Below are 24,952 nucleotides of genomic sequence, written 5' to 3' on the forward strand. Positions count from 1 at the left end.
CCCCAACTCTTCCCCCCCCCCAACTCTTTCCCCCCCCAACTCTTCCCCCCCCCCCAACTCTTCCCTCCCCCCCCCAACTCTTCCCTCCCCCCCCCAACTCTTCCCTCCCCAACTCTTCCCTCCCCCCCCCCCCAACTCTTCCCTCCCCCCCCCCCCAACTCTTCCCTCCCCCCCCCCCAACTCTTCCCTCCCCCCCCCCCCAACTCTTCCCTCCCCCCCCCCCCCCCCCCAACTCTTCCCCCCCCCCCCCCCCCAACTCTTCCCTCCACCCTCCTCCCATGCCCTGCAGGAGCTCTCTCCCCCGGCAGGAGGCAGCACTGTCGGGGCTCGGGCTCTTCTCCCGCCGCCGGGTTTGTTCTGGGGATGAAGGCCGCTCAGCTGCTGATGAAAGTGTTCGTGACCCGCCGGATCCCGAACGAGGGGCTGCGGCTGCTGTCCGAGTCCGGGATGTGAGTGAGGGAGCGCCCGTGGGTGCAGCGAGCGGGGTGGGTTGTGTGGCGGCCCGGCCGGGGCCCGCACTGGCCCTCCACACTGAGCAGCAGAGTGCGTCCTCCGAGCCTGTCCCGGGGCAAAGCAGCAGCGCGGGCTCGCTGTGCAAATGATTCACCGCAATAGGACAGCAATTAGAGTAAATCCTGCACTCAAAACATTCTGGAAATACTCTGAGGAGAAATAAGTGATGATAAATTATCATCAAAGGTCATCGACCGGTTCAGGACAATACAACGCTTGGGATCCACGCGGGCGGCCCTGTTGCCAAAATTTCTTTTTTTTTAAAATAAATATTTTTATTAAGTTTGCATTTTCCCTTTGGCGTTTCCTTGGATCTCTCCAATCTGTTGCCCTCCCCCCTCGTCTGCTTTCTGTGGCCTTGGTGGTTTCCATGTGTCTCCCCCTGCCCCCCTTCTGTCTGTCGTTGGCCTTGAACAGGTCTTGGAACAGGTTGATGAATGACCCCCACGCTTTGTGGAAGCAATCTTCTGGCCCTCAGATGGTACATTTGATCTTCTCTTGATGGAGAAATTCCGCCAGGTCTGCCATCCAGTCTGCAGCTGTGGGTGGTGCTGCTGCTTTGCAGCCGAGCAGGATTCCCCAGCGGGTGATTAGGGAGACACATGCAAGGGCACAGCCCTCTTCCCCCATATGAAGTTGTGGCTGGACCGATACCCCCAAAGACTGCCACTCTCGGGTACGGCTGCACCCTCACCCCACAACCTTGGACATCACCTCGAAGAAGGATGTCCAAGACCTGACAAATCTGGGGCATGCCCCGAACATGTGGGCGTGTTTGAAGGGGCCTCCCTGGCAACATTCACATTTGTCTTCCACCTCCGGGAACAACCTGCTCATTTGGGTTCTTGTCCCGTGTGCTCTGTGCACCATTTTTAGCTGCATGAGGCTTGGCCTTGTGCAGGAGGAGGTGGAGTTGACCCTGCTCAGTGCTTTGCTCCAGAGCGCCCACCCTACTTCCATCCCCAACTCTTCCTCCCATTTCACCCTTGTTCCGTCCAGTGGGGAGCGTGTCCTTTCTAAAAGCCATCCGTATATGTCCCCGCAGTTCCTCTTTCCCAGACTGTCCATGTCCAGTGACTCCTCCAGCATTGTTTCTCTCGGAGTCCTAGGATACCTCGTTGTCTCCTTGTGGAGAAAGTTTTTTGACTTGTACGTGTCGGAGCACCTATCCGTTCGATTGTTCCAGCCTCTCCGTCAGCGCTTCTAAGGTTGCACGTCTGTCCCCTGTGTAGAAGTCCCTAACCGCTCTAGTGTGCACCACACCCTCGTCCTGTCAGCACCTAGCATGGCTGGTGGAAACCTATGGTTTGTGCAGATAAGGGCCATGGTGGACACCTTGGTTAAACCAAAGTGCTGTCTCATCTGGCTCCAGGTTCTTAGTGTTGCGACTATCACTGGGCTGGTTGAGTGTTTTGCCGGTGGGGATGGGAGTGGTGTCATGGTGAAGGCTCGGTGGGCTGTTCCCGTACAGGAGGATTCCTTCGTCCTCACCTATTCTGTGTTTGGTTCCTTTATCCACCCCCTCTCTCTCGGCCGTAGCTGCCCAGTGATAGTGTAGCAGGATCGGGAGGGCCAGGCCTCCCATACTTCTCCTTTTCAGTGTTGGATGGTATGGATCTGAACAGGAAGAGGAACCTGGGCAGCAGGCTCATATTGATTGTCTGTACCGTCCCCGCTGGGGAAAGCGGGATTGCATCCCATCTCTGCAGGTCCTTTTTTACCTCCTCCGCCAGACGGGTCAGATTCTACTTGTGGATCCGTGTCCAATCGTGGACTATCTGGATCCCCAGGTAGTGGAATTAGTTCCGGGCTAGTTTAAATGGGAGGCCTTCCAGCTCTGCCCATCCCCCACTTGGGTTCGCTGGGAAAACCTCACTTTTGCCAAGGTTGAATTTGTAGCCCGAGAAGGCCCCAAACTTTTCTAGAAGCTTCATAACTTTGTTCATGCCGTTTTTCGGGTCCGAAAAGTAGAGGAGCAGATCATCCGCAGAGTGAGACTCTGCTCTGTGCCTCCTCTTCAGATTCCCTTACAACCTCTCGCAGCTTGCAGGGTGATCGTCAGGGGTTCAATTGCCAGGGCGAACAGGAGTGGGCAAGGCAGGCATCCCTGTCTGGTGCCTGTGCAACTGGAAGTATTCAGAGCTAGTGCTGTTGGTTTGAATGCTCGCCTTGGGGGTGTTGTACAGGGTTTCACCCATGAGGTGAACCCTGTCCCTAGCCCAAACTGCTCCAGTACCTCAATGAGGTCCTTCCATTCGATTCTGTCAAAGGCCTTTCCTGCATCCAAGGAGACGATCATCTCTGGTGTTCTCTCACCGGATGTGGTCAGTATTAAATTCAGCAGCCATCTAATGTTCACAGTTAGCTATCTACCCTTGACAAAGCCTGTCTGGTCTTCTGCGACCATTTCTGGTACGCAGTTCTCCAGTCTCCTGCCCAGGACCGTTGCGAGTATTTTTGCATCCACGTTGAGCAGCGAAATGGGTCTGTGTGATCCACATTCCAACAGGTCTTTGTCTTTTTTGGGTAACGGCGATATGGCACCGAGATTGCTGATGTACACTGAATCTCCAGGGGCGAACGTGCGCAAGGGTGTGCATTGGCCTGCGTCTGCCTTGGTCCTGTCCAGAGTACGGTGAACCATCCTGCCAATATCCCGGATGACGAGACTTAAGCGGGTGCAGAGGCTGCGACCCATCAGCAACTCTGCTTGTGCGACCCCGTTGTGGCGAAGAGTTGTGGGGTAACAAAACAGGAACCGAGCCAATCGGGTCTCCCAGGAGACGGACGTCTGTTTTGTCATCCCAAGCTTGATCGTTTGTACTGCCCTTTCGGCCAACCCATTGAAAGCCAGGTGGTACGGGGCATTACGCACGTGGCAGATTGCGTTCACGGACATGAACGCTCCAAATTCCACACTTGTGAACGCCGCCCCGATATTTGATACCAACACCTCGGGTGTACCGAAGGTTTGCCGAAGTTGCTCGACGGTGGCTCGAGCCATAATTACCTGCATTCTCTGGACCTACATCCACTTTGAGTGTGCGTCCACGATGATGAGGGACATCGCCCCCTGAAAAGGCCACACAAAGGAGAAATGGAGGTGAGAGCACGGCTGACTCAGCCATTCCCACGGGTGGTGTGCCACAGGAGGCATCTTCTGGTGTTCCTGGCACTGGGTGCAGTGCTGGGCCAATCGTTCGAATGTCGGCATCAATTCCGGGCCACCAAATGTAGCTACGGGCCAACGTCTTCATTTTGGACATCCCTGGGTGTCCGTTATGGAGGTCTTGTAGGAGCGGACCGCGTCCTCATTCAGGAACCACCATGTGGTACCCCAAAGAATAACACTATCCTCAATGCTCAGCTCCTGTATCTTGGAAGTATGTGCCTTTAGATTTTCCGGCAAGGCACGGTGCTGGGCCCCATATTGTATGATGTGACGGATGCGTGACAGTTGCGGGTACATCTGGGTCCATCCCCAGATGCGGGATGCCGTGACTGGCATGGAGTCCATAAAATGGAGGGCAGCGATGACCTTGTCGGCTGAGGCGGACGTTGCCGGTCTGGTGGTGAAGGGGAGGTGGCTCAACGCATCTGCGTCAAGAATCTTGGTCCTGGAACGGTATCCAGCATATACTCATATGCGGCTGACAGCAGTACCCAACGCTGGATCCGAGGAAATGCGACGGGGGGAATCGCCCGATCCTCAAATAATCTGAGTAGAAGCTTGCAGTCCGTAAATATGGTGAACGTATTTGTTTGTAGACGCACTGATGAAACCTCTTCACTCCAAAGACAATAGCCAAACCTTCCTTCTCAATCTCAGCATTTTCTTTCTGCGTCGGCCAATGTCCTTGAGGTGAAGGCGATGGGACACTCTGACCTGTCCTCCATCTGGTGAGCAAGGATGGCTCCAATCCCATTGGGGGAGGCATCGCACGTCAGCAAGACCGGTTTTGAAGGGTCGAAATGGGTCAGCGGTTTTGAGGATGATAGCTGCTGTTTCACCGTGGCGAAGCCACTTGCTGTGCTTGGGCCCATTCGCACAGCAGACGGTGGAGAGGCGCTAAGGGCATGACCAGGTTCGGGACGAACTTCCCGTAATGGTTCACAAGGCCTACAAATGAGCGAAGTTCTGTCGATCTGCTTGGTATGGGAGCATGTTGGATCGCCCATACTTTCTCTTCCACAAGATGCATCTCATGACAGTCCAGGTATGCGACCCCAGATATGTGACTTCAGCCACGTTGAAAACACATTTTTCCTGTCTGAGGCGACACCTACTTCCTCGAAATGCGGGAGTACCTCGGCCATGTTGTGTAAGTGCCCCTGCTCAGGTGAGCCCTTAATTAAGACATCATTCAGATTTGGCAACGCAAGGTAACCCCTGCAGGATAGTTTCCATTACCCTGTGAAAAATGGCGCACGCCAAGGAAACCCCAAAGGGCAACCGGGTACATTCATATAGCCCCGGGTGCATGTTTATGGTCACAAAGCGCCTAGATTTGGGGGCCAGGTATAGCTGGAGGTATGTGTGGCTCATGTCTAAGTTGGTGAATGTGCGGCCGCCACTGAGCTTTGCGTACAAGTCTTCTATTTGAGGGGCCGGATAATGGTCCAATAGGGAGACATGGTTAACAGTGATCTTGTAATCCCCACATAGGCATACGGAGCCACCAGACTTCAATAGGGTTAAAATGTCGCCAGCCAGTCGGAGAACTGGATGGGACGTATGATGTTCAGGCTTTCCAGTCGGTCTAACTCAGCATCTACTTTTGGCCACAAAGCATATGGGACCGACCTAGCGTGGAAATAACGTGGCTGAACCAAAGGGTCGATGCTAATGCGGACCACTGCCCTTCTTATCGTGCCCAAGCCTTCCTGGAAGACAGTTGGAAATCTTGCCAAAACCCCTTCAGGGCCATGCAAGTGCATGCTGCAAATCCTCTGCCAATCCAATAGGTGGCAGAGCCAGTCCCATCCCAGCAAACCTGGTCCGCCTGTACGTACCACTACCAAGGGTAGATTTGCCGATTGGTCGACTGTCCGGTGCATCTGGATGGGTTAAACTTTTTATAACGCTATAGGTGAGTCCCCCACAAGCCGTTAGCAGGATCATTTGCCTCCCATCCCCGATGATCGCTTTTGTGCAAAGAAATACTGCATTCGCTCGATAGATTGCCCCCCCCCACGTCATCAGTACCTGCACTGAAAGGTTCTAATTTCCCGATATGCGGTATTTCGGCAGGTAGTGGCGAGGCCTCCTGAGGCCTACACGATGGTCCTTCTCACGTGACCTCCATGGGGGGTATAACAGTGAGGTATTGAATACAGAAACAGAGATGTATTGCTGGAACTTTATAAAATGCTGGTGAGGTCACAACTAGAGATTTGTGGACAGATCTGGTCACCACATTACAGGAAGGACGTAATTGCTTATAATAGTAATATAATCTTTATTGTCATAAGTAGGCTTGTATTAACATTGCAATGAAGTTACTATGAAAATCCCCTAGTCGCCACATTCTGGCGGCAGTTCGGGTACACAAAGGGAGAATTCAGAATGTCCAAATTACCTAACAGCACAACTTTCGGGACTTGTGGGAGGAAACCGGAGCACCCGGAGGAAACCCACGCAGACACGGGGAGAACGTGCAGACTCCGCACAGACAGTGACTCAAGCCGGGAATCTAACCTGGCACCCTGGCGCTGTGAAGCAACAGTGCTAACCACTGTGCTACAGTGCCATCCATATTCTGGATAGTACAGAGGAAATTCACAAGAGTGTTGCCAGGACTTGAAAATTACAGCTAAGAGGAAACATTGGCTAGGTTGTGGTTGTTTTCCTTAGAACAGAGGAGGCCAAGGGATGACCTAATTGAGATGTACAAAATTATGAGGGGCCTAGACAGGGTGGACAGGAAAGATCTGTTTTCCCCTAGTTGAGGGGGACACGGTAGCACAGTGGCTAGCACTGTTGCTTCACAACTCCAGGGTCCCAGGTTCGATTCCTGGCTTGGGTCACTGTCTGTGCAGAGTTGGCACTTTCTCCCCGTGTCTGCGTGGGTTTCCTCCGCGTGCTCCGGTTTCCTCCCACAGTCAAAGATGTGCAGGTTAGGTGGATTGGCCAAGATAAATTGCCCTTAGTGTCCAAAATAGGTTAGGTGGGGTTAGTGCGTTACGGGGATAGGCTGGAGGTGTAGGCTTAGGTAGGGTGCTCTTTCCAAGGGCCGATGCAGACTCGATGGGCCGAATGGTCTCCTTCTGCACAGTAAATTCTATGACTCTTATCAGGGGGTTAGGTACCAGGGGGCATAGATTTAAGGTGATTGATGGAAGGAAAAGAGGAAACATGAGGAAAAACCTTTTCACCTGGAGGGTGGTGAGCACCTGGAATTCACTGCCTAAGAGGCTGAAACGCTAAACTCATTTAAAAGGTACATGGATCTATATCTATAATGCTGCAACCTGCAAGGCTACGGACCAGGTGCTGGACAATAGGATTAAAATGAGCGGCTAGTTTGTTTTTTCTCCTTTTGGCTGCGCAGACACGATAGACTGGATAGCCTCTTTCTGTGCCAAAACTTTTCTGTGGTTCTATTTTGTCCAATCCAACATTTTGTAGCTCAATGCGAGACTTACATTTAACTGCGAGTATATGTCAGTTATTACGGATTGATTTTGTTCTGTTGTTGTGTTTCAGTTGCAATATTCATCAATGGGACTCTGATGAGCCAGTTCCTAAGGAAGAGTTGCTGAAGGGAATTGCAGGAGCACATGGCCTGTACTGTATGTTGACGGACAAGATCGATGATGAGGTTTTACAGGCAGCAGGTATACTGTTGATGTTTTGTCACAGAACTGCCATTATTGTGTTGTGGAGCTAGCTGGCTAGTGAGAGCAGTGTTTTATTGTGTTAACTCAGCAGCCACATAATCAACCACAAATATTTGCAACCTGCCAGTAATGGTAGGAGATGATGAAAGACAATATCCTTCCTGTGCATCTCTCCCTTTCTGTTTGGAGATAGTGTGCAGCAGGATCATTCTTCTTTCCATACCATATTTAGAAGCAAAGTGAACTTTGATCTCGGAAGAGAGAATCCATAATGATAAGATGGCTGCACCTTGAGCAGAGATCTGACCTCTATCGTGTTGGTGCAACTCCTTTGACTAGCTACAAACAGAGCGATCCTGAATGGAAGAGGTTTGCCATTTTTCTGACTCTGGTTCATCTACAGTGTGTCTTGCTGCTGACCATTAGGTGTCCTTTCACATGGATGAAAAGGCAGTGAACCAACACCTTCAAGGACCAAAGATGTGCAGGTTAGGTGGATTGGCCATGCTAAATTGCGCCTTAGGTTAGGCAGGGTTGCTGGGTTACAGGGATAGGGTGGAGGTGTGGGCTTAAGTAGGGTGCGCTTTGCAAGGGCTGATGCAGACTCAATGGGCCGAATGGCCTCCTTCTGCATTGTAAATGATTCTATAAGGTGGGAGCTCAGCAAAAAATAAAGACCTGGATTTAAAATGGAGGGGTTACATTGAAGGGGATTGTTACTGGCTTTAACTCTCAGGATTTGCAGATAAAAGTGCTGCAAGTGATGCAACATTTACTCATTCTTTTGGAGTTCCTTATCCCGAGTGACTAGGTTCAGTCTGTTTTTTGCCAGGCCAATTCATGGGGCCTAAGATGTTCCATGCTGGTTTAAAGTAATGGGAATTTGAGGGACTTTGTTTGTTCTTGTGTTCCAGGGCCAAATTTGAAAGTTATCAGCACACTATCCGTTGGATTTGACCATCTCTCTGTGGGAGAAATTAAAAAACGGTAAGATCTATTTTAACATGGCATTGTTTTGTTTATTCTTGGGATGTGGACACAACTTACTCACTATCCTGACTTGGAAATATATCAGCTGTTCCTTCACTGTCGTTGGGTCAAAATCCTGGAACACCCTCCCTAACAGAACAGTGGGTGTACCGACACCACATGGACTGCAGTGGTTCAAGAAGGCAGCTCACCACTACCTTCCCAAGGGAAATTGTGAATGGGATAATATATGCTTACCCAAGTACTTACAGAGCAATACTCTAAACTGTTGGCAGGATAAATGCTGAAATCCACGGTAAATTCTGTGAACTGCAGATAGTGAGTGATCTTTTAGAATCAAATTATTTTTGTAAATGTGCAGTAATATTTAGAAGTCAGGCTTCAGGGGAGCTGACGACAAACCCTTTTGTAATTCGGAATCAAGAAAACACAATTTTTGTTTCTCAGTTTTCAAGACCTTTTTAGAAACCTCTCCGTGTAGGCTCGAGTCTTTGAAACCTGAATGCTACGCCCCATTGTCTGTCCTCTTGTTCTGCACTGAGAATCTCCCTCCATCACCTTAGCTGACTACTTTGCCCTCCTTGCCTCCACATCCATTCCAAGGTCACCATCTTGACTTTTTCATCACACATGGCTTATCTCTTGAGGTCTCTCTCTGTCTCTAACTAATCGGGTTGTCTCTGAACACTTTCTCATCTTGTCTCCGCCTGCTCACTCCCCATATCCGTCAGGATCTCACCTAGTCCAATCCCGCTCCACTGCTAACTCTATCCATCTCTTAGTATTTGATCTAATTTTTTATTAAAGTTTTTCAATTTTACCAAATATTAAAAAACCATACCGAGGCCTTGGGTGGGATTGGAGACCTCCACCCTAGTAGAACCCCCCCCCCCCCCCCCCCCCCCCCCCCCCTCCGGGCAATCAAGGAAACAAAGGCAAGAACATCCATCTCCGGCCCTGACTGCAGCCCTGGCGAATCTGACACCCCACATATGGCAACTAGAGGACAGGGCTCCAATTCGACATTTTGAATTGCCGACATGGTGTGAAAGAAGGAGAGACACCCAAAGTTTGAAATAGGACCAGTATATTTATGTGTGATTGGCTGGGTCCCCGGAACACCACTCATACTTCTAATCCACCTCAGGATAAAAAGCACTCATCTTTGCCTTGGTCAGATGTGCCCTAAACACCACTTTGAGCTGGATCAAGCCCAGCCTCGCACACGAGGATGTGGAGTTCACCCTGCGAAGGGCTTCTCCACACCTCTTCATCTATGGGCCCGAGCTCCCCATCCCATCTCACTTTCACCCATCCAACACGCCCACTTCCTCTGACAGGATCCGCCCATAGATGCCAGATGTGCTACCCTCCGCCGATCCTCCCAGCAAAAGGATCCTTTCCATAAGAGACATCGGCGGCGCCTCGGGGAATGTCGGGAAGGCCTTCTGTACAAAATTCCAAACTCGGAGATACCTAAACGAATTCGACCCCACCAGCCCATATTTCACCGTCAATTCCTCCAGGCTGGTAAGTCACCCTTCCAGAAAGAAGTCTCTTAATTTCTCCAGTCCTTTCTTTCCCATTCCCTAAACAAGGCATCTGGCTTCACTGGCTCGAACAGGTGGTTTGTACAAATAGGGGCCAACTTCGACAGAGACCCAAGCTTAAAACGTTCTCGGAACTGTCTCCATATCTTCAAAGTGGATAGAACCACTGGACTCAGGGAATATTTTGTTGGCATAAATGGGAGCGAAGCTGTCACCAGTGCGCCCGACACAGACTCCCCTCATGACCTCGCCTCAAACTGCACCCAAGCGGCCACTGGGTCACTACACCAACCCAGCACCTTTTCCACATTAGCCGCCAAATAATAAAAAAGTAAATTAAGCAACGCAAGGCCTCCCCGATTGTCTGCCTCTCTCTAAAACTGACCTACGAATTCTCGGAATCTTACCTGTCCATATAAAACCTGCTATCAACTTATTAACGCTCCCAAAAAAGGATTTAGCAAAGAAACAGGAAGAGAGTGAAACAAAAGCTGTGGAAGAATATTCATTTTGATAGACTGGACCCTGCCCGCCAAGGACAGGGGAGGGTTATCCCACTTTTGCAGATCCGACTTGACCTTACTCATCAGACTAGTGTAGTTCAATTTTTGGAGCTGGGCCCAGTCCCAGGCCACTCACACACCCATATACCTGAAGCTTGATCCTGCAAGGCAAAAGGGACGCATCCCCGGGACGGCTCCCCTCCCCATGGGGTCCACCGGAAAATACTCACACTTGCCCAAAAAATTGTATCCCGAAAAAGAACCAAAGCTCCCTGGGCCCTACTGTTGGAGCTCGAATGAAATACCTGGCTTATCCATCCCATCCAGAGTCTGGTCTGGCCCCTCACTCGCAGATGAATCTCCTGTAAAAGCCCCACATCTGCCCTTAAATTCTTCAGTGAAAGAAAACTCTTGATCTCTTCACTGGACCCCCTCAAACCCTATGCATTCCATGTGACCAACCTGAACAGGGGTCTCTCCAACCCCCCTCTCAACCCGGAGTCAGCCATTTACACCATTGAGGATTATCCAGCACCCACACCAAATACCTAGGCCCAAGGTCCACCCAAGATGGCTGCCAGCCTCTCCCAAAAGGTGAGACAAACAGAAGACCCTAGTCTCTGTCAGAGAAATATCCCATCCCCTTGCCCCATTCACTCCCCCCTTCCCCAATGAATCTGCTGATCACCTCCCAGAGAACAATACTCCCTCCTCTCCGACCCCATCCCCACACTAAACAAACAAGCTAGGCTCATTGAGCCTCTGGTGTAACGTTGCCTTTGCCTTATTCAAGGCCGCCCGCTTCTTTGCTAGTACCACTCCAATGTCTTAGATGGTGCTCCCTTGCAATTTCGAATCTCAATTATCTTTGGTCCACCTCAGGGCCCTCTCCTTCTCTTGGAAGCTGTGGAAACTTGCAACCGCTGCCCATGGTGGCTCGTTCGTCAGGGGCTTCTGCCGGAATGTTTGATGGGCCCTATCCAACTCTGGACGGGACACCATGTTTCTCCCCCCCCCCCCCCCCCCACCAATGAGATCTCAGCCTCTAACGAGGTGATTTGATCGTCCACTCCCTTCAACATCTCTGTGCTCCTTCACAGCCTCCGAGGTTTTCTCCACCTTCTCTTGGATCGGCCCAAGCGCCACCTCAATCGTCGTTTTGAGGGTTTCCATCATCACGTACCCTTGTTTCTCGAAATGCTTGCCAAACTGCTTCTCAAACTCTTGAGGCCAGCACCCCATCAGTATATCCGCTGAAGAGCGGCCATACCCGCTGGAGTTGTATCACCATTTCCTTCCTGGTGAGTGGACTCCCCAAAGCCGTCGAAGGATTTCCACTTCTTTCCACGAGCCTTTTCTAAGATTTTCAACATTCGTCCCTTGACAGGCACACTAAACATTTAGATGGGGCGAGTGTGTTCACCAAACTTCCTCGCGATCTGAGACCGAAAAAACAAGTACCCTGGTGGGAGCTACCTAGCGTGCAACCTCCTCCATGCCGCAACCACATCCCTGTATTTGATCTAATCTAACCCCAAACTTCAGTTCATTCCCCATATCCCTCAATCACTGGCAAAATCACTGTCTTTTAAACAGAGAAAGATAGGTTTTTGATCAATAAGGGGATCAGGGGTTATGGGGATAAGGCAGGAGAATGGGGATGAGAAAAATATCAGCCATGATTGAATGGCGGAGTGGACTTGATGGGCTGAGTGGCCTAATTCTGCTCATATGTCTTATGGTCTTATAATATTCCACTCTCCTGCTCACTGCCCCGATCCTTAAATATTCCATCTAGTCTAATCCTATTCTCCTCCTTGCTCCCCATATCCTTTAAACTATCTAATTCTCTTCACAATATTCCTAGTTTCTGCTTCAACAACATTATGTCATGGAGTACCCTACATTCGAACTATTTTCTGTGTAAACACATTGCTTTTCTGTATTTCTTTCTGCTTGCCTTAAATTTACATCCTTTCATCACCATCTCACTACTAGGTGCAAAGCATTTATCACACTTTCAGTGCCACTTTTTAAATGTTTTCCTCTGTTTGAAGGGGAATTCGAGTGGGCTATACCCCAGATGTTCTGACTGATGCGACTGCTGAACTCACTGTGGCGTTGCTCCTGACGACATCTCGTCGACTGATAGAAGCAACTGAGGAAGTGAAAAAGTAGGTGTCGCATTCGAGTAACAAGGGGCTATTTGAAGATCTGATTGTTATTTACCAGTGACCTTTCTAAGCAGTGCGGGACGGTGACTCGTTTGTTTGGTTTGTTCCAGTGGAGGATGGACCAGCTGGAAGCCCCTCTGGCTGTGCGGTTACGGGCTGGCAGGAAGCACAGTGGGAATTGTGGGACTCGGAAGAATAGGTATGTCCATAAAAAAAATTTGAAGCACCATTTTTAGAGAACATTGATTCAACTGATGATGCTGTGTGTGGAATACAGGTCCCACCTTCCCCAGAAATGGACTCAGTGATCCTGGAATTTAAAGCCCTCTCTCCTACACCATCTCTTCAGCCACACATTGATCTGCTCTATCCTTTTCCTATACTCACTGGTACGTGGCACTGAGAGTAGTCCAGCGATGACCGCCTTTGAGGTCTTGCTTGCCAATCTGCTACCTAGTTCCCTAAATTCTTGATGCAGGACCTCATCCCTATAAAAGATATAAAAGGTATATAAAAGATTTTTCTTTAAATGCTAATTTTGAAATCATTTTGCAACTGTTCAGTAAATGTATCTTGCAATATCATTTGTGTTATTAAGGTATGTTTTTGTATGTTTAGAAGGTACTTAAATGGATTGATGGTATGATTGCTTCACACTTTATGCAAACTACATTTCACGCAGAAATAATTAATAGTTAAGTAAGTGATGTGCCTTAATTTGCAAAGATAATAGAATTGCCCATTTTATGATAGTTATCAGCCAGTTCAAATTAGATGGTGGGAACGAATCATATTCCCAATCGAACTGTTATTTTACAAATAACAAACTCTTTGCCCTTGCTTTCTGTCTGCAGAATGTTTGTTTTAGTCAGCAAGTGGAGCAGTGATGAGCATAATGAACTCTCTTTCTATTTGATTTGTAGCAAGGGAGCAAAGAAAGAAATACTTGCATTGATATGGCACCTTTCATGACCACAGGACAGCCAAAGAGCTTCACAGCCAATGAAATACTTTTGAAATACAGTCATTGTTATGGTACAGGAAACATGGCAGCCAATTTGCGCACAGCGAGCTCCCACAAAGAGCAATGTGATAATGAATCAAGAATTTGATTTTGTGAAATTGATTGAGGGATAAATATTGACCAGGACACCTGGGATAACTAATAAAAAAGCAAAATACTGCAGGTATACTGAAATAGAAACAAAGAATGCTGGAAATACTCAGTAGGTCATACGGCATCTGTGGAGAGAACCCGAGTTAATGTTTCACGTTGAGATGACCTTTAATGAAAACATCAGGGATATCTCACCTGCTCTTCTTCAAAGTATGCAATAGGATCTTTTGCATCCATTTAAGAGACCAGACAGAGCTTGGTTTAATGTCTCAACCGAAGGACGGTCCCTTCAGTAGTAATCTCTCAGTACTGCGCTGGAGCTTTGAATTTATATATGTAAGTCATGTAGTGGAGCTTGAATCCACAACTCTTTGACTTGGAGGCAAGATACTATCAACTGAGCCACATCTGACACACTTTCTAGGTTGCAACCAATGATTGTAACATGCTAAGGAAGTGAAAGTTAGTATATAAATGCAAGAACGTTTTTTTTTTAGGCCTTGCAATTGCACAGCGTCTGAAGCCATTTGGAGTGAAAAAATTATTTTACACTGGGCGTCAGGCCAGGCCCGATGCTGCTGACCAGATACAGGGTGAATATGGTAAGAAGGAAATCTGAAATCATTATTAGGGTCTTGTCCTATTACCCATCAAGCACAACTATAGTTTTATGTTCCATTTGGAGAAAAGTTGTGGCATTAAATTAGTTTCCTTCCATACTTTATCTGTCATACATCTCCCTTTAGTTCTTTGTTTTAGATTTTCTCAATTCTATATGGCTCTTGCTGGTACTTTAGTAGTTGTGCCTGACTTGCACAAGGTTTTATTCTGTTTACAAATGTGTTCGATTCGTAAATTACAAGAAGTTTTTCCTCATTTTGTTAATGCCAATGCTTGCTGAAGCCAAGAAAGACATCTTCTGGACAATTTGAAATTCTAGTCTCCACCTCATCCCGAACTCCAAAAGCAAGTTCCAGGTGATTATGTTTACCCATAAGATGACACTGGATAGAATTTACGTACACACAGTCCAATGCCCTCTTCCCACAGGAACCGGTATGACGATCCCCGTAGAGGTTGATAGCTTTAAACAAGAGATTTGAATTCTCAGTGACCAACTGAAAGGATTACAAACCAGATTTCAAGTTTTAAGACTTTTACTGTAACAAACAAACTGAAATCAACATTGACTAATAATTATGTAGTAGATAACTAGTACATTGACCTACAGAAAAGATATCCTTCCTTTAACTTTGAACATGACCAGTCCCAGGACAATTATACTTTATGTCCCGCTGTTCACAAAATAACATATTTCATAAGAATCAGTCAAGCAATCAAAATTAGTTTCCAACAGATTTGCTTCTTCCCATTTTGCTGAGTCGCAAAGTTGAGTGACTCATCCCTCAGTTTTCGAAGAGTTGAAAATTAGTTTCCAAACCAACTAGAACTGTAAAATCCACTCCAGGAATTTCTCCTCCCGGTCTTGTCAAGTTTAATCTTCCAGATTTCTTAGTATGCCATGGAATGTGTCTCTTAGACCAGAGACCATCTTCCTTCTTGCATCCTGCTTGAATGTTTGATAGTTTACAGAGAGGGTGCTGCTCCTCTCTGCTGACCACACAACAGTCCTTTGTCCTTCTCTGTGAGACCTCCCTGTCCCTTCTGTTGGCCCAAAACGTGGAGCTGAAAGTCTTTTCACAGTCAGCACAGCTGCTCTTGTCTTTGTTTTCAGATGTGAACATTTTACATCGTGGTCTTAGTAAGTCTCAACCTGTTACATTTTTCATGGCGCTGAGGGAGTCCAGAAACTGGAGGGGTTTGGTCCGGGGGGGGGAGGAGCACCGGGTCTCACCATACGCGGATGACCTGCTTTTGTACATCTTGGATCCGGTGGAGGGGATGGGGGAGGTCATGCAGACCCTTAGGGAGTTTGGAGACTTCTCAGGATACAAGCTCAACGTTGGGAAGAGCGAGCTCTTTGTGGTGCATGCGAGAGGCCAGGAAAAGAGGTTGGAGGAGCTGCCGTTTAAGATGGTGGAGAGGAGTTTTCGGTATTTGGGTATCCAGGTGGCCAAGAGTTGGGGGGTCTTGCATAAGCTCAATCTGGCACGGTTGGTGGACCAGATGGAGGAGGACTTCAGGAGGTGGGACATGCTGCCACTCTCCCTGGCGGGCTGGGTGCAGTCCGTTAAGATGACGGTCCTCCCGAGGTTATTGTTTGTGTTTCAGTGCCTGCCTATTCTCATCCCCAAGGCCTTTTTCAAGCGGGTGAGCAAGAGTATTTTGGGATTTGTGTGGGCAAATAAGACCCCGAGGGTTAAGAAACTGTTCTTGGAGCGCAGTCGGCGGGGGACGCTGGAGGAGAAATTTGGGTTACCCCCGGGAAATGCCTTCAGGTATATGCAGGTCAGGGCGTTTGTGAGGAGGCAGGTAGGGGAATTCCCGCTGCTGCCTGCCCGGAGGATACAGGACAGGGTGATTTCGGGTGTGTGGGTCGGAGAGGGTAAGGTCTCGGAGATATACCAGGAGCTGCAGGAGGCGGAGGAGGCCTCGGTGGAGGAGCTGAAGGGAGGAGGAGCTGGATGAGGGCCTGTGGGCTGACGCCCTGGGCCGGGTCAATTCCTCCTCATCTTGCGCCAGGCTCAGCCTGATCCAGTGGAAAGTGGTGCACAGGGCGCATATGACAGGGGCGAGGATGAGTAAGTTTTTTGTTTTTTGGGGTGGAGGACAGGTGTGTGAGGTGTTCGGGGAGCCCAGCAAACCACGCCCATATGTTCTGGGCGTGCCCAGCGCTTGCGGAGTTTTGCAAGGGCTTTGCAAAGGTTATGTCCAAGGTCTTGGATACTCGGGTAAAACCGAGCTGGGGGATAGCGATATTTGGGGTATCGGATGATCCGGGAGTGCAAGAGTCGAAAGAGGCCGGAGTCCTGGCCTTTGCCTCCTTGGTAGCCCGGAGAAGGCACTTGTTAATGTGGAGGGACGCGAAGCCCCCAAGCGTAGAGGCTTGGGTCAAAGAAATGGCGGGGTTTCTCAGGCTGGAGAAGATAAAGTTTGCCTTGAGAGGGTCCTTGCAGGGGTTCTCCAGGCGGTGGCAACCGTCCTTGACTTTCTCACGGAACGTTAGGTGGAGGTCAGCAGCAGCCCGGGGGGGGGGGGGGGGGGGGGGGGCAGATTTCTTGTCCTTTTTGTATGGGGCGCACGCCCCAGTTCGTTTTGAGTTGGGTGTTAGTTTTGTTAAACTGTTTATCGTTTAGGGGTTAAGTTCTTTTGTTTTGTTGGCATGTTGCTCTTCTTTCTTTGTATTATTTTCCTTTTTGGAGTGTTTTGTAAAATTATTAAAAAACTTTGAATAAATACATTTTTTAAAAAACCTGTTCCATTTTTATCACTTGCAGTGCCCCTGAATACACTAGCTGAAGAATCCGATTTTGTCATCATATCGTGCTCCTTCAGTCCCCAAACAGAGGGAATGTGTAATGGTGACCTGTTTTCCAAAATGAAGAAGACAGCGGTATTTATCAATACGAGCAGGTAGGTGACATAACTCGGTCCTGGTTAACATCATCTATTTTCAAAAGCTAAATGAAGGAGGATTAGGCGTTGCCGCAATTTCTGTTTATTTTCCAATACCTACCGATTTTCCTGCCGAAGGCATTATTTAGAGAGATTGAAGGGATGATGACCTCATTCATATGGGGAAGGAAGGTGGCCAGAATTATCTCTGCTACTACAGAGAGGAAGGCAAGCAGGGGGCTTTGGGCCTACCGAACCTGACGTATTATTACTGGCCGGCGAATGTGGAGAAGGTACGGAGCTGGGTCAGAGGGGTTGACTCCCAATGGGTCAGAATGGAGGAGAGTTTGTGTAGGGGATCAGGATTGAAGGCGCTAGCAACAGCACCACTCCCAACGGCGCCGGGGAAATACACAGGCAGTCCGGTAGTAATAGCCTCGTTGAGAATTTGGAGGCAGTTTCGCCAGCACTTCAGGTTGAGGGCAGGGTCAAGGGAAATGCCGATTCGGGTGAACCTCAGATTTGAGCCAGGGAAGTGGGATAGAAATTTTCGGAGATGGGAGAAGAAAGTAATTAGGACACTAAAAGGTTTGTTTCTTGGGGGTTGGTTTGCAGGATTGAAGGAGCTGGGAGCGAAGTATGGGCTGGAGCAGGGGGAAATATTTATATACATGCAGGTTTGAGACGCCAGAAAGGAGATACAAAGCTTCCCAGTAGAGCTGACTTCCACATTGCTGGAGGAAATGCTGATGACGGGGGACTGCAGAAGGGGGTAGTGTCAGCGGTTTACGGGGCTATTTTGGAAGAGATCAAGGCAAAGTGGGAGGAAGAGTTGGGAGAGGTTATGGAGGAGGGGTTCTGGTGTGAGGTGCTCCGGAGGATGAACGCCTTCACCTCGTGTGCGAGGTTGGGGCAGATACAGCTGAATGTGGTATATAGAGCACACCTCACAAGGGCGAGGAAGAGCTGGCTCTTTGAGGGGGTAGAGGATGTGTGTAAACGTTGCGGGAGGGAGCCGCTAATCATGCTCATATGTTTTGGTCCTGTCCAAAGCTGGAGGATTACTGGAAGGAGGGTAATCTGTAAAATAGTGCACGTGAAACTGGACCCGGGCCCTCGGGAGGCCATATTTGGGATGCCAGACCAGCTGGAGTTGGAAACGGGTGCGGAGGCAGAGGTTAGCCTTCGCCTCGTTGATTGCCCGAAGGCGGATCCTGTTGGGGTGGAGATCAACCTGTCCACCCTATGCCCTGGCATGGCGGGGGGACCTGCTGGAATTCTTGACTCTTGAGAAGGTCAAATTTGAACTGAGTGGAAAGATGGAGGGTTCTAAAATTCATGGGCATTATTCATTATGCACTTTCAAGAATTGGATTACATCGAACATTGCGGGGGTGGGTTGGGAGAGTTGGGGGGAGGGGGACTGTATGTGTTAATGATGACTATGGTGATTCCTGATTCCTTTTTGTTATTTGTTTATGTTAACATGCGGGCTAATGTTTGGGGTTTGGTGGGAGGATGGGATTGTTGTTATTGGTATGAGGAGTGACATTACATTCGTTACTGATTATTGTTTCTTGTTGGGTGTAAATTTGGGAGAAAATGTGAAAAAGGAGAATAAAATTTTTTTTTTTTAAAAGGAGAATTAGGCATGTGCACATTTAAATTTCATGGGAACTATTCAAAATTAATTTGTGGAAAAAATATTTCTGTGAGAAAGTGGTCAATTATGGAAGATATTCCCTGGGGGGGAACTGGTGGGAGCAGTTGGTGTTGATTCACTCACATGCAAATTAAATAGATTTCTTTCAGGAAACAACATTTTGGGATACGCTGAGAATTTGGGGTGTGACATATTATCGTAGCCCGCACGGGACTTACGAAATGGCAATGATTAAACTCCCCGTGAGCCTCGCTGAATATGAGCTCCCCCGTTAAAGGGGCCGGGACCTAAATCATGTGTAGCTAAGCTTCCGTATCAAGCCGGCAGGGCAGCACAGTAGCACAAGTTGTTTCACAGCGCCAGGGTCCCAGGTTCGATTCCCGCTGGGTCACTGTGCGGAGTCTGCATGTTCTCCCCATGTCTGCATGGGTTTCCTCCGGGTGCTCCGGTTTCCTCCCACAATCCAAAGACGTGCAGGTTAGGTGGATTGGCCATGATAAATTGCCCTTAGTGACCAAAAAGGTTAGGAGGGGTTATTGGATTGCGGGGATGGGGTGGAAGTGAGGGCTTAAGTGGGTCAGTGCAGACTCGATGGGCCGAATGGCCTCCGTCCACTAAACATGTGATAAGTGAAGCATGACTGGAAGGAACAGGTGGCTGGGCTTTTGATTTCCGAAGCTCCACCACTGACGTTTTCCTCGATTCCAGACTAATCAGTTGAGATTGATAGCTATTGGTCAGCTACTCCATCATTGTTGCATCATGAGACTAGAAAGTGTACTAGATAGGTATTGGCCATTTTTTGGTCGAGCAATTCCTTATGTTTGTACGTTAGAGATTGTGTAGCTGTTACTGAACCTACGTGTAGCTGTTACTGAACCTACGCAAAAGTAACTATGTTCCCACATGGCCACAATAAAAAGTTTCCTTGAAACACATTTATTGTTTTTGATGTTTTCTTTCTATCCTGCAGAGGAGCTATGGTGAACCAGGATGACCTTTATCGAGCTCTCACTACTGGTCAGATCGCTGCAGCAGGGTTAGACGTTACAGTTCCTGAGCCATTACCCACTGACCATCCTCTGCTGTCACTAAAAAACTGTGGTACGTTATAACTGCCGGGTTAATGGGAACTGAGCTACAGGGTCAGAAAATTGGAGTCAGTCAGAGTTCAAAACTTTGCAGGAATAAGTTAATGAAGTTTGGATAGTTTCTCAGTATTGCAGTATAAACCTGTCGTGATTCAGTTATTTACTGTATTCACACAAAATACAAAAACTTTGTTTATTTTGATATTATATGATTAAGTAGTAACATCACCTATTGTTTCACTGTGAAGGTTGCTTGACTGCCAAGTCCAATTAGGAGAGCGAGCATGGGGGAGGGGCGGCATGTGGCACAGTGGTTAGCACTGGGACTACGGCGCTGAGGACCCGGGTTCGAATCCCGGCCCTGGGTCACTGTCCGTGTGGAGTTTGCACATTCTCCCCATGTCTGCGTGGGTTTCACCCCCACAACCCAACGATGTGCAGGTTAGGTGGATTGGCCACGCTAAATTGCCCCTTAATTGGAAACAAAAATAATTGGGTACTCTAAATTAAAAAAAAGAGAGCGAGCATGTGAGGAAGAACAGATGAAACAAAGTGTTTTTAAAAAGTGCTAAGTTGTGTTTGTAGAATATGAATGAGATCAATTATGTTTTCAAATAAGAACAGAAAACACAGCATTTACAGGATAAAAAAACAAAGTTATTGTCCTTCCTAGTTTGTACTGACATTTACTCATTTAAAAAAAATTTAGAGGAGCCAATTCATTTTTCCAATTAAGGGGCAATTTAGCGTGGCCAATCCTCTTACCCGTCACATCTTTGGGTTGTGGTGGCGAAACCCACGCAAACACGGGGAGAATGTGCAAACTCCACACGGACAGACACTTAGTGACATTTACCAATCTTTCTACAAGTTGACTGATTGACCTAAATATTTCCAGTTGTTCCTTTTTATTTTGTTTGGAATGTTTTAGACAGATACAGAATCAGTATTGGTCGGAACATTGGGATCTTCCTGCCATTTGAAATCCCACATTAGTTTTCCTCCTGTGATTCTGAAACAAGCTTGCGTCCCTCTCTTGATGAGAATCCTTGAAATCCCTTTTTAAACCCTGCCACATTTTACTGTTTCACCAAATCTGTGTGTAACATCATTTTGAGACAGATATCTTGTTGGTGACAATGTGGACACCTTAGAATTGGGCCTTAAAGGGCAGCACGGTGGCGCAGTGGTTAGCACTGCTGCCTCATGGCGCCGAGGTCCCAGGTTCGATCCCGGCTCTGGGTCACTGTCCGTGTGGAGTTTGCATATTCTCCCCGTGTTTGCGTGGGTTTCGCCCCCACAACCCAAAGATGTGCAGGCTAGGTGGATTGGCCATGCTAAATTGCCCCTTAATTGGGAAAAAATTAATTGGGTACTCCAAATTTATTTAAAACAAATAAAAATTGGGCCTTAAAAAAGGGCAGAGAAGTAAATTGAATGGGATGCCGGAATTACTCGTAATGTAGAACATGTTTCAGTAGCTCTGGAAGTGGGTGTGGTGGTTTGATGCAAGAAATAAAACAGTGCCTCTCCCATGGTGAGGCCAATTTATAAAGTTCTTCTGTAAAAGAAAAGAATCGCCATCTTCTTGATCCCTCCTGGTCTAGTGGTCCTATCATGATTGATAATTGAGCTCATAATCTGGGCTGAATCTCAAATTCAGTACTTGGTGATGCTGTGTTTTAGCCTGATGAAAAAGATCCTACCACACTATTCAAAGAGAAGGGGAGTTCTCCAAGGGTCCTGGCCATTATTTATCCCTCAATCAACGTCTAAAACTGATTATCTGGTCATTTATCTCATAGCTGAATAAGGAACCATACTATATGAAGTCACACGGGATCAGGGGTGAACTGGCAAGGTGGATACAGAACTGGCTAGGCCATAGAAGGCAGAGGGTAGCAATGGAGGGATGCTTTTCTAATTGGAGGGCTGTGACCAGTGGTGTTCCACAGGGATCAGTGCTGGGACCTTTGCTCTTTGTAGTATATATAAATGATTTGGAGGAAAATGTAACTGGTCTGATTAGTAAGTTTGCAGACGACACAAAGGTTGGTGGAATTGCGGATAGCGATGAGGACTGTCTGAGGATACAGCAGGATTTAGATTGTCTGGAGACTTGGGCGGAGAGATGGCAGATGGAGTTTAATCCGGACAAATGTGAGGTAATGCATTTTGGAAGGGCTAATGCAGGTAGGGAATATACAGTGAATGGTAGAACCCTCAAGAGTATTGAAAGTCAAAGAGATCTAGGAGTACAGGTCCACAGGTCATTGAAAGGGGCAACACAGGTGGAGAAGGTAGTCAAGAAGGCATACGGCATGCTTGCCTTCATTGGCCGGGGCATTGAGTATAAGAATTGGCAAGTCATGTTGCAGCTGTATAGAACCTTAGTTAGGCCACACTTGGAGTATAGTGTTCAATTCTGGTCGCCACACTACCAGAAGGATGTGGAGGCTTTAGAGAGGGTGCAGAAGAGATTTACCAGAATGTTGCCTGGTATGGAGGGCATAAGCTATGAGGAGCGATTGAATAAACTCGGTTTGTTCTCACTGGAACGAAGGAGGTTGAGGGGAGACCTGATAGAGGTATACAAAATTATGAGGGGCATAGACAGAGTGGATAGTCAGAGGCTTTTCCCCAGGGTAGAGGGGTCAATTACTAGGGGGCATAGGTTTAAGGTGAGAGGGGCAAGGTTTAGAGTAGATGTACGAGGCAAGTTTTTTACGCAGAGGGTAGTGGGTGCCTGGAACTCACTACCGGAGGAGGTAGTGGAAGCAGGGACGATAGGGACATTTAAGGGGCATCTTGACAAATATATGAATAGGATGGGAATAGAAGGATACGGACCCAGGAAGTGTAGAAGATTGTAGTTTAGTCGGGCAGTATGGTCGGCGCGGGCTTGGAGGGCCGAAGGGCCTGTTCCTGTGCTGTACATTTCTTTGTTCTTGTTCTTTATATGCGAATTGGCTGCTGTGTTCCCTACATTACAACTGTGACTACCCGTCAAAATTACTTAATTGACTATAAACCATTTTCAGATGTTATGCATGAAAGGTACTAAATGAAGGCTTGGTTTGTTGTTTTTTTGAAGACCTCAGGACTATCACTTCAATTAGTTTCATGTTGAACGTGACACTTTTGCCCATGTTTGTTGTGTTCTGTACTTGGAAAACTTCTAAATTTCCAAAGATGACATTAAGATCAGGAGCACACAAATGTTTGTTGGTGTAGACCTTGAAATTTAGTGATGTGTTTTCATTTCAGTTATACTGCCTCACATTGGAAGTGCCACTCATGCGACCAGAAACACTATGTCTGTGCTGACAGCCAACAACATCCTGGCTGGACTCAAAGGGGAGCCGATGCCAAGTGAACTCAAACTGTAACTGGAAACAAATGTTCTCACATGTGCACATATACGTAATCCTTCTCTCAGTGAAGCTTTAAGAAGTTAAATGTGTGAATTTATTTTGGCATTGTTTAGACAATAGTTTTGATCAAGAAGATGGGGATATACTTGGAAGTGAGCTTAAAAAGTTGAAGAGTTTCAATGTTATCGAAAGCTGTAAATGTGGAACAAGTGTTCTGTAAACATTTTAACACAGGTATAGAATCATTCCTTTCACTACATATAATATATATTAAGTCTAGTCATGCACAATCTGGGTTGCAAGGTTGAAGTGGTATGATGTATCTACTTTGGACCTTTGTTAAATGGTTGCTGCTATTCCTCTTCCAAACCATTATAAATTGGAGGAACGATATGCAATTGGGTTTGCCTCAAACGTAACCACCTAGATTGCAGCCCTGCGAATGTATGTACGCCCTTCCAGACTTCATAAACCTAACCCCGAGTTTGGACAGATTGGACTGCCGACGGTCACTCCTAGTTTTGTTTGTTCGCCCGTCTTGAAGTTTACAGTGCCTTGTTTGCAAAATGAATCCAAAGGAAATGGAAATGCAGCGGTTTGTCTTCATGAGAATTGGAACTTCACATCATTCACGAGAGTACAGAAGGATTAATTTGTGCTCATCAAAGGGTAGGAAACTCATGTTTTCTACCAGTTTGAGAATGAACTGTCCATAAACAGAAAACAGGTTTTTCAAAAGATTGTGTGAACACTCCTATAACTTTCCTTACTCGGGAACCATGTGTAGTGTAAGCATGCAAGTCTGTTAACATTAAAAAGGTGACTCTGAAACACTCTGGTGCCACTTACTGGTTATTTGCACATACACGCACTGTATTGCAGCAAGTGAGGTTGGCCAGGACACTATAAAACTTCAGTATAATCTCTGGCATAGGCAGCAGTGTTTGATGTACATTTGATTTGCTTCATTCTCCACAGAGGTTTCCAGCGTTTTCTGGTTTTATTTCAGGTGCAACTTTCAAATCAAATGACTTCAACAGGAAAGAGATTGCATCCAGTAATTTGTATGATTTTCAGATTCACTCTGTTATTAAGAAATGTCAGAATTCCATGACAAGTTACATAAATTCATTGCAAGATATCTTAAATATTGGTGTTTTAAATCACAGTACTAATTTTTACTGGACGACAGTCATATATATATTTATTTATGAAGTGGGTTAGCTAAAAAAATTGTGTGTGTGTAACATACACTGGTTTTGTCTCCCTTTGTTAACCTGACACCTATTTTGTTGCTATTAACATTTAAATGAGATCTGTTTGAAATCAGTTTCTCTTTAATACAACAATTCAAAGAACAAAGAACAAAGAAATGTACAGCACAGGAACAGGCCCTTCGGCCCTCCAAGCCCGTGCCGACCATACTGCCCGACTAAACTACAATCTTCTACACTTCCTGGGTCCGTATCCTTCTATTCCCATCCTATTCATATATTTGTCAAGATGCCCCTTAAATGTCCCTATCGTCCCTGCCTCCACTACCTCCTCCGGTAGTGAGTTCCAGGCACCCACTACCCTCTGCGTAAAAAACTTGCCTCGTACATCTACTCTAAACTTTGCC

General features: G+C 47.4%; 1 protein-coding gene across 2 annotated transcripts; it reads left to right on the plus strand.

Moving 5' to 3' along the window:
* Positions 1 to 287: 287 nt before the first annotated feature.
* On the plus strand, positions 288 to 24,162 carry LOC140429689 (glyoxylate reductase/hydroxypyruvate reductase-like). 2 transcript variants are annotated; one of them, XM_072516995.1, is made up of 9 exons: positions 288 to 449; positions 7,220 to 7,350; positions 8,268 to 8,340; positions 12,454 to 12,570; positions 12,681 to 12,769; positions 14,185 to 14,289; positions 17,086 to 17,221; positions 19,840 to 19,970; positions 23,225 to 24,162. In XM_072516995.1, the coding sequence occupies exons 1-9, from the start codon at positions 364 to 366 to the stop codon at positions 23,344 to 23,346; spliced, it is 990 nt and encodes a 329-aa protein (XP_072373096.1). In that variant the 5' UTR covers positions 288 to 363; the 3' UTR covers positions 23,347 to 24,162. The 2 variants fall into 2 exon arrangements, with proteins under 2 accessions (XP_072373096.1, XP_072373097.1); XM_072516996.1 differs by lacking the exon at positions 288 to 449 and adding an exon at positions 469 to 628.
* The last annotated feature ends 790 nt before the right edge of the window (positions 24,163 to 24,952 follow it).

Source organism: Scyliorhinus torazame, chromosome 9 (assembly GCF_047496885.1).
Source record: "Scyliorhinus torazame isolate Kashiwa2021f chromosome 9, sScyTor2.1, whole genome shotgun sequence".
Classification (NCBI taxonomy): Eukaryota; Metazoa; Chordata; class Chondrichthyes; order Carcharhiniformes; family Scyliorhinidae; genus Scyliorhinus; species Scyliorhinus torazame.

Coding starts and splice junctions, on each gene's coding strand:
- LOC140429689 (XM_072516995.1), top strand. CDS start 364: ATGAAGGCCGCTCAGCTGCTGATGAAAGTGTTCGTGACCCGCCGGATC. Junction 8,341..12,453: donor GTGGGAGAAATTAAAAAACG/GTAAGATCTATT, acceptor CTCTGTTTGAAG/GGGAATTCGAGTGGGCTATA. Junction 19,971..23,224: donor GCTGTCACTAAAAAACTGTG/GTACGTTATAAC, acceptor TTTTCATTTCAG/TTATACTGCCTCACATTGGA.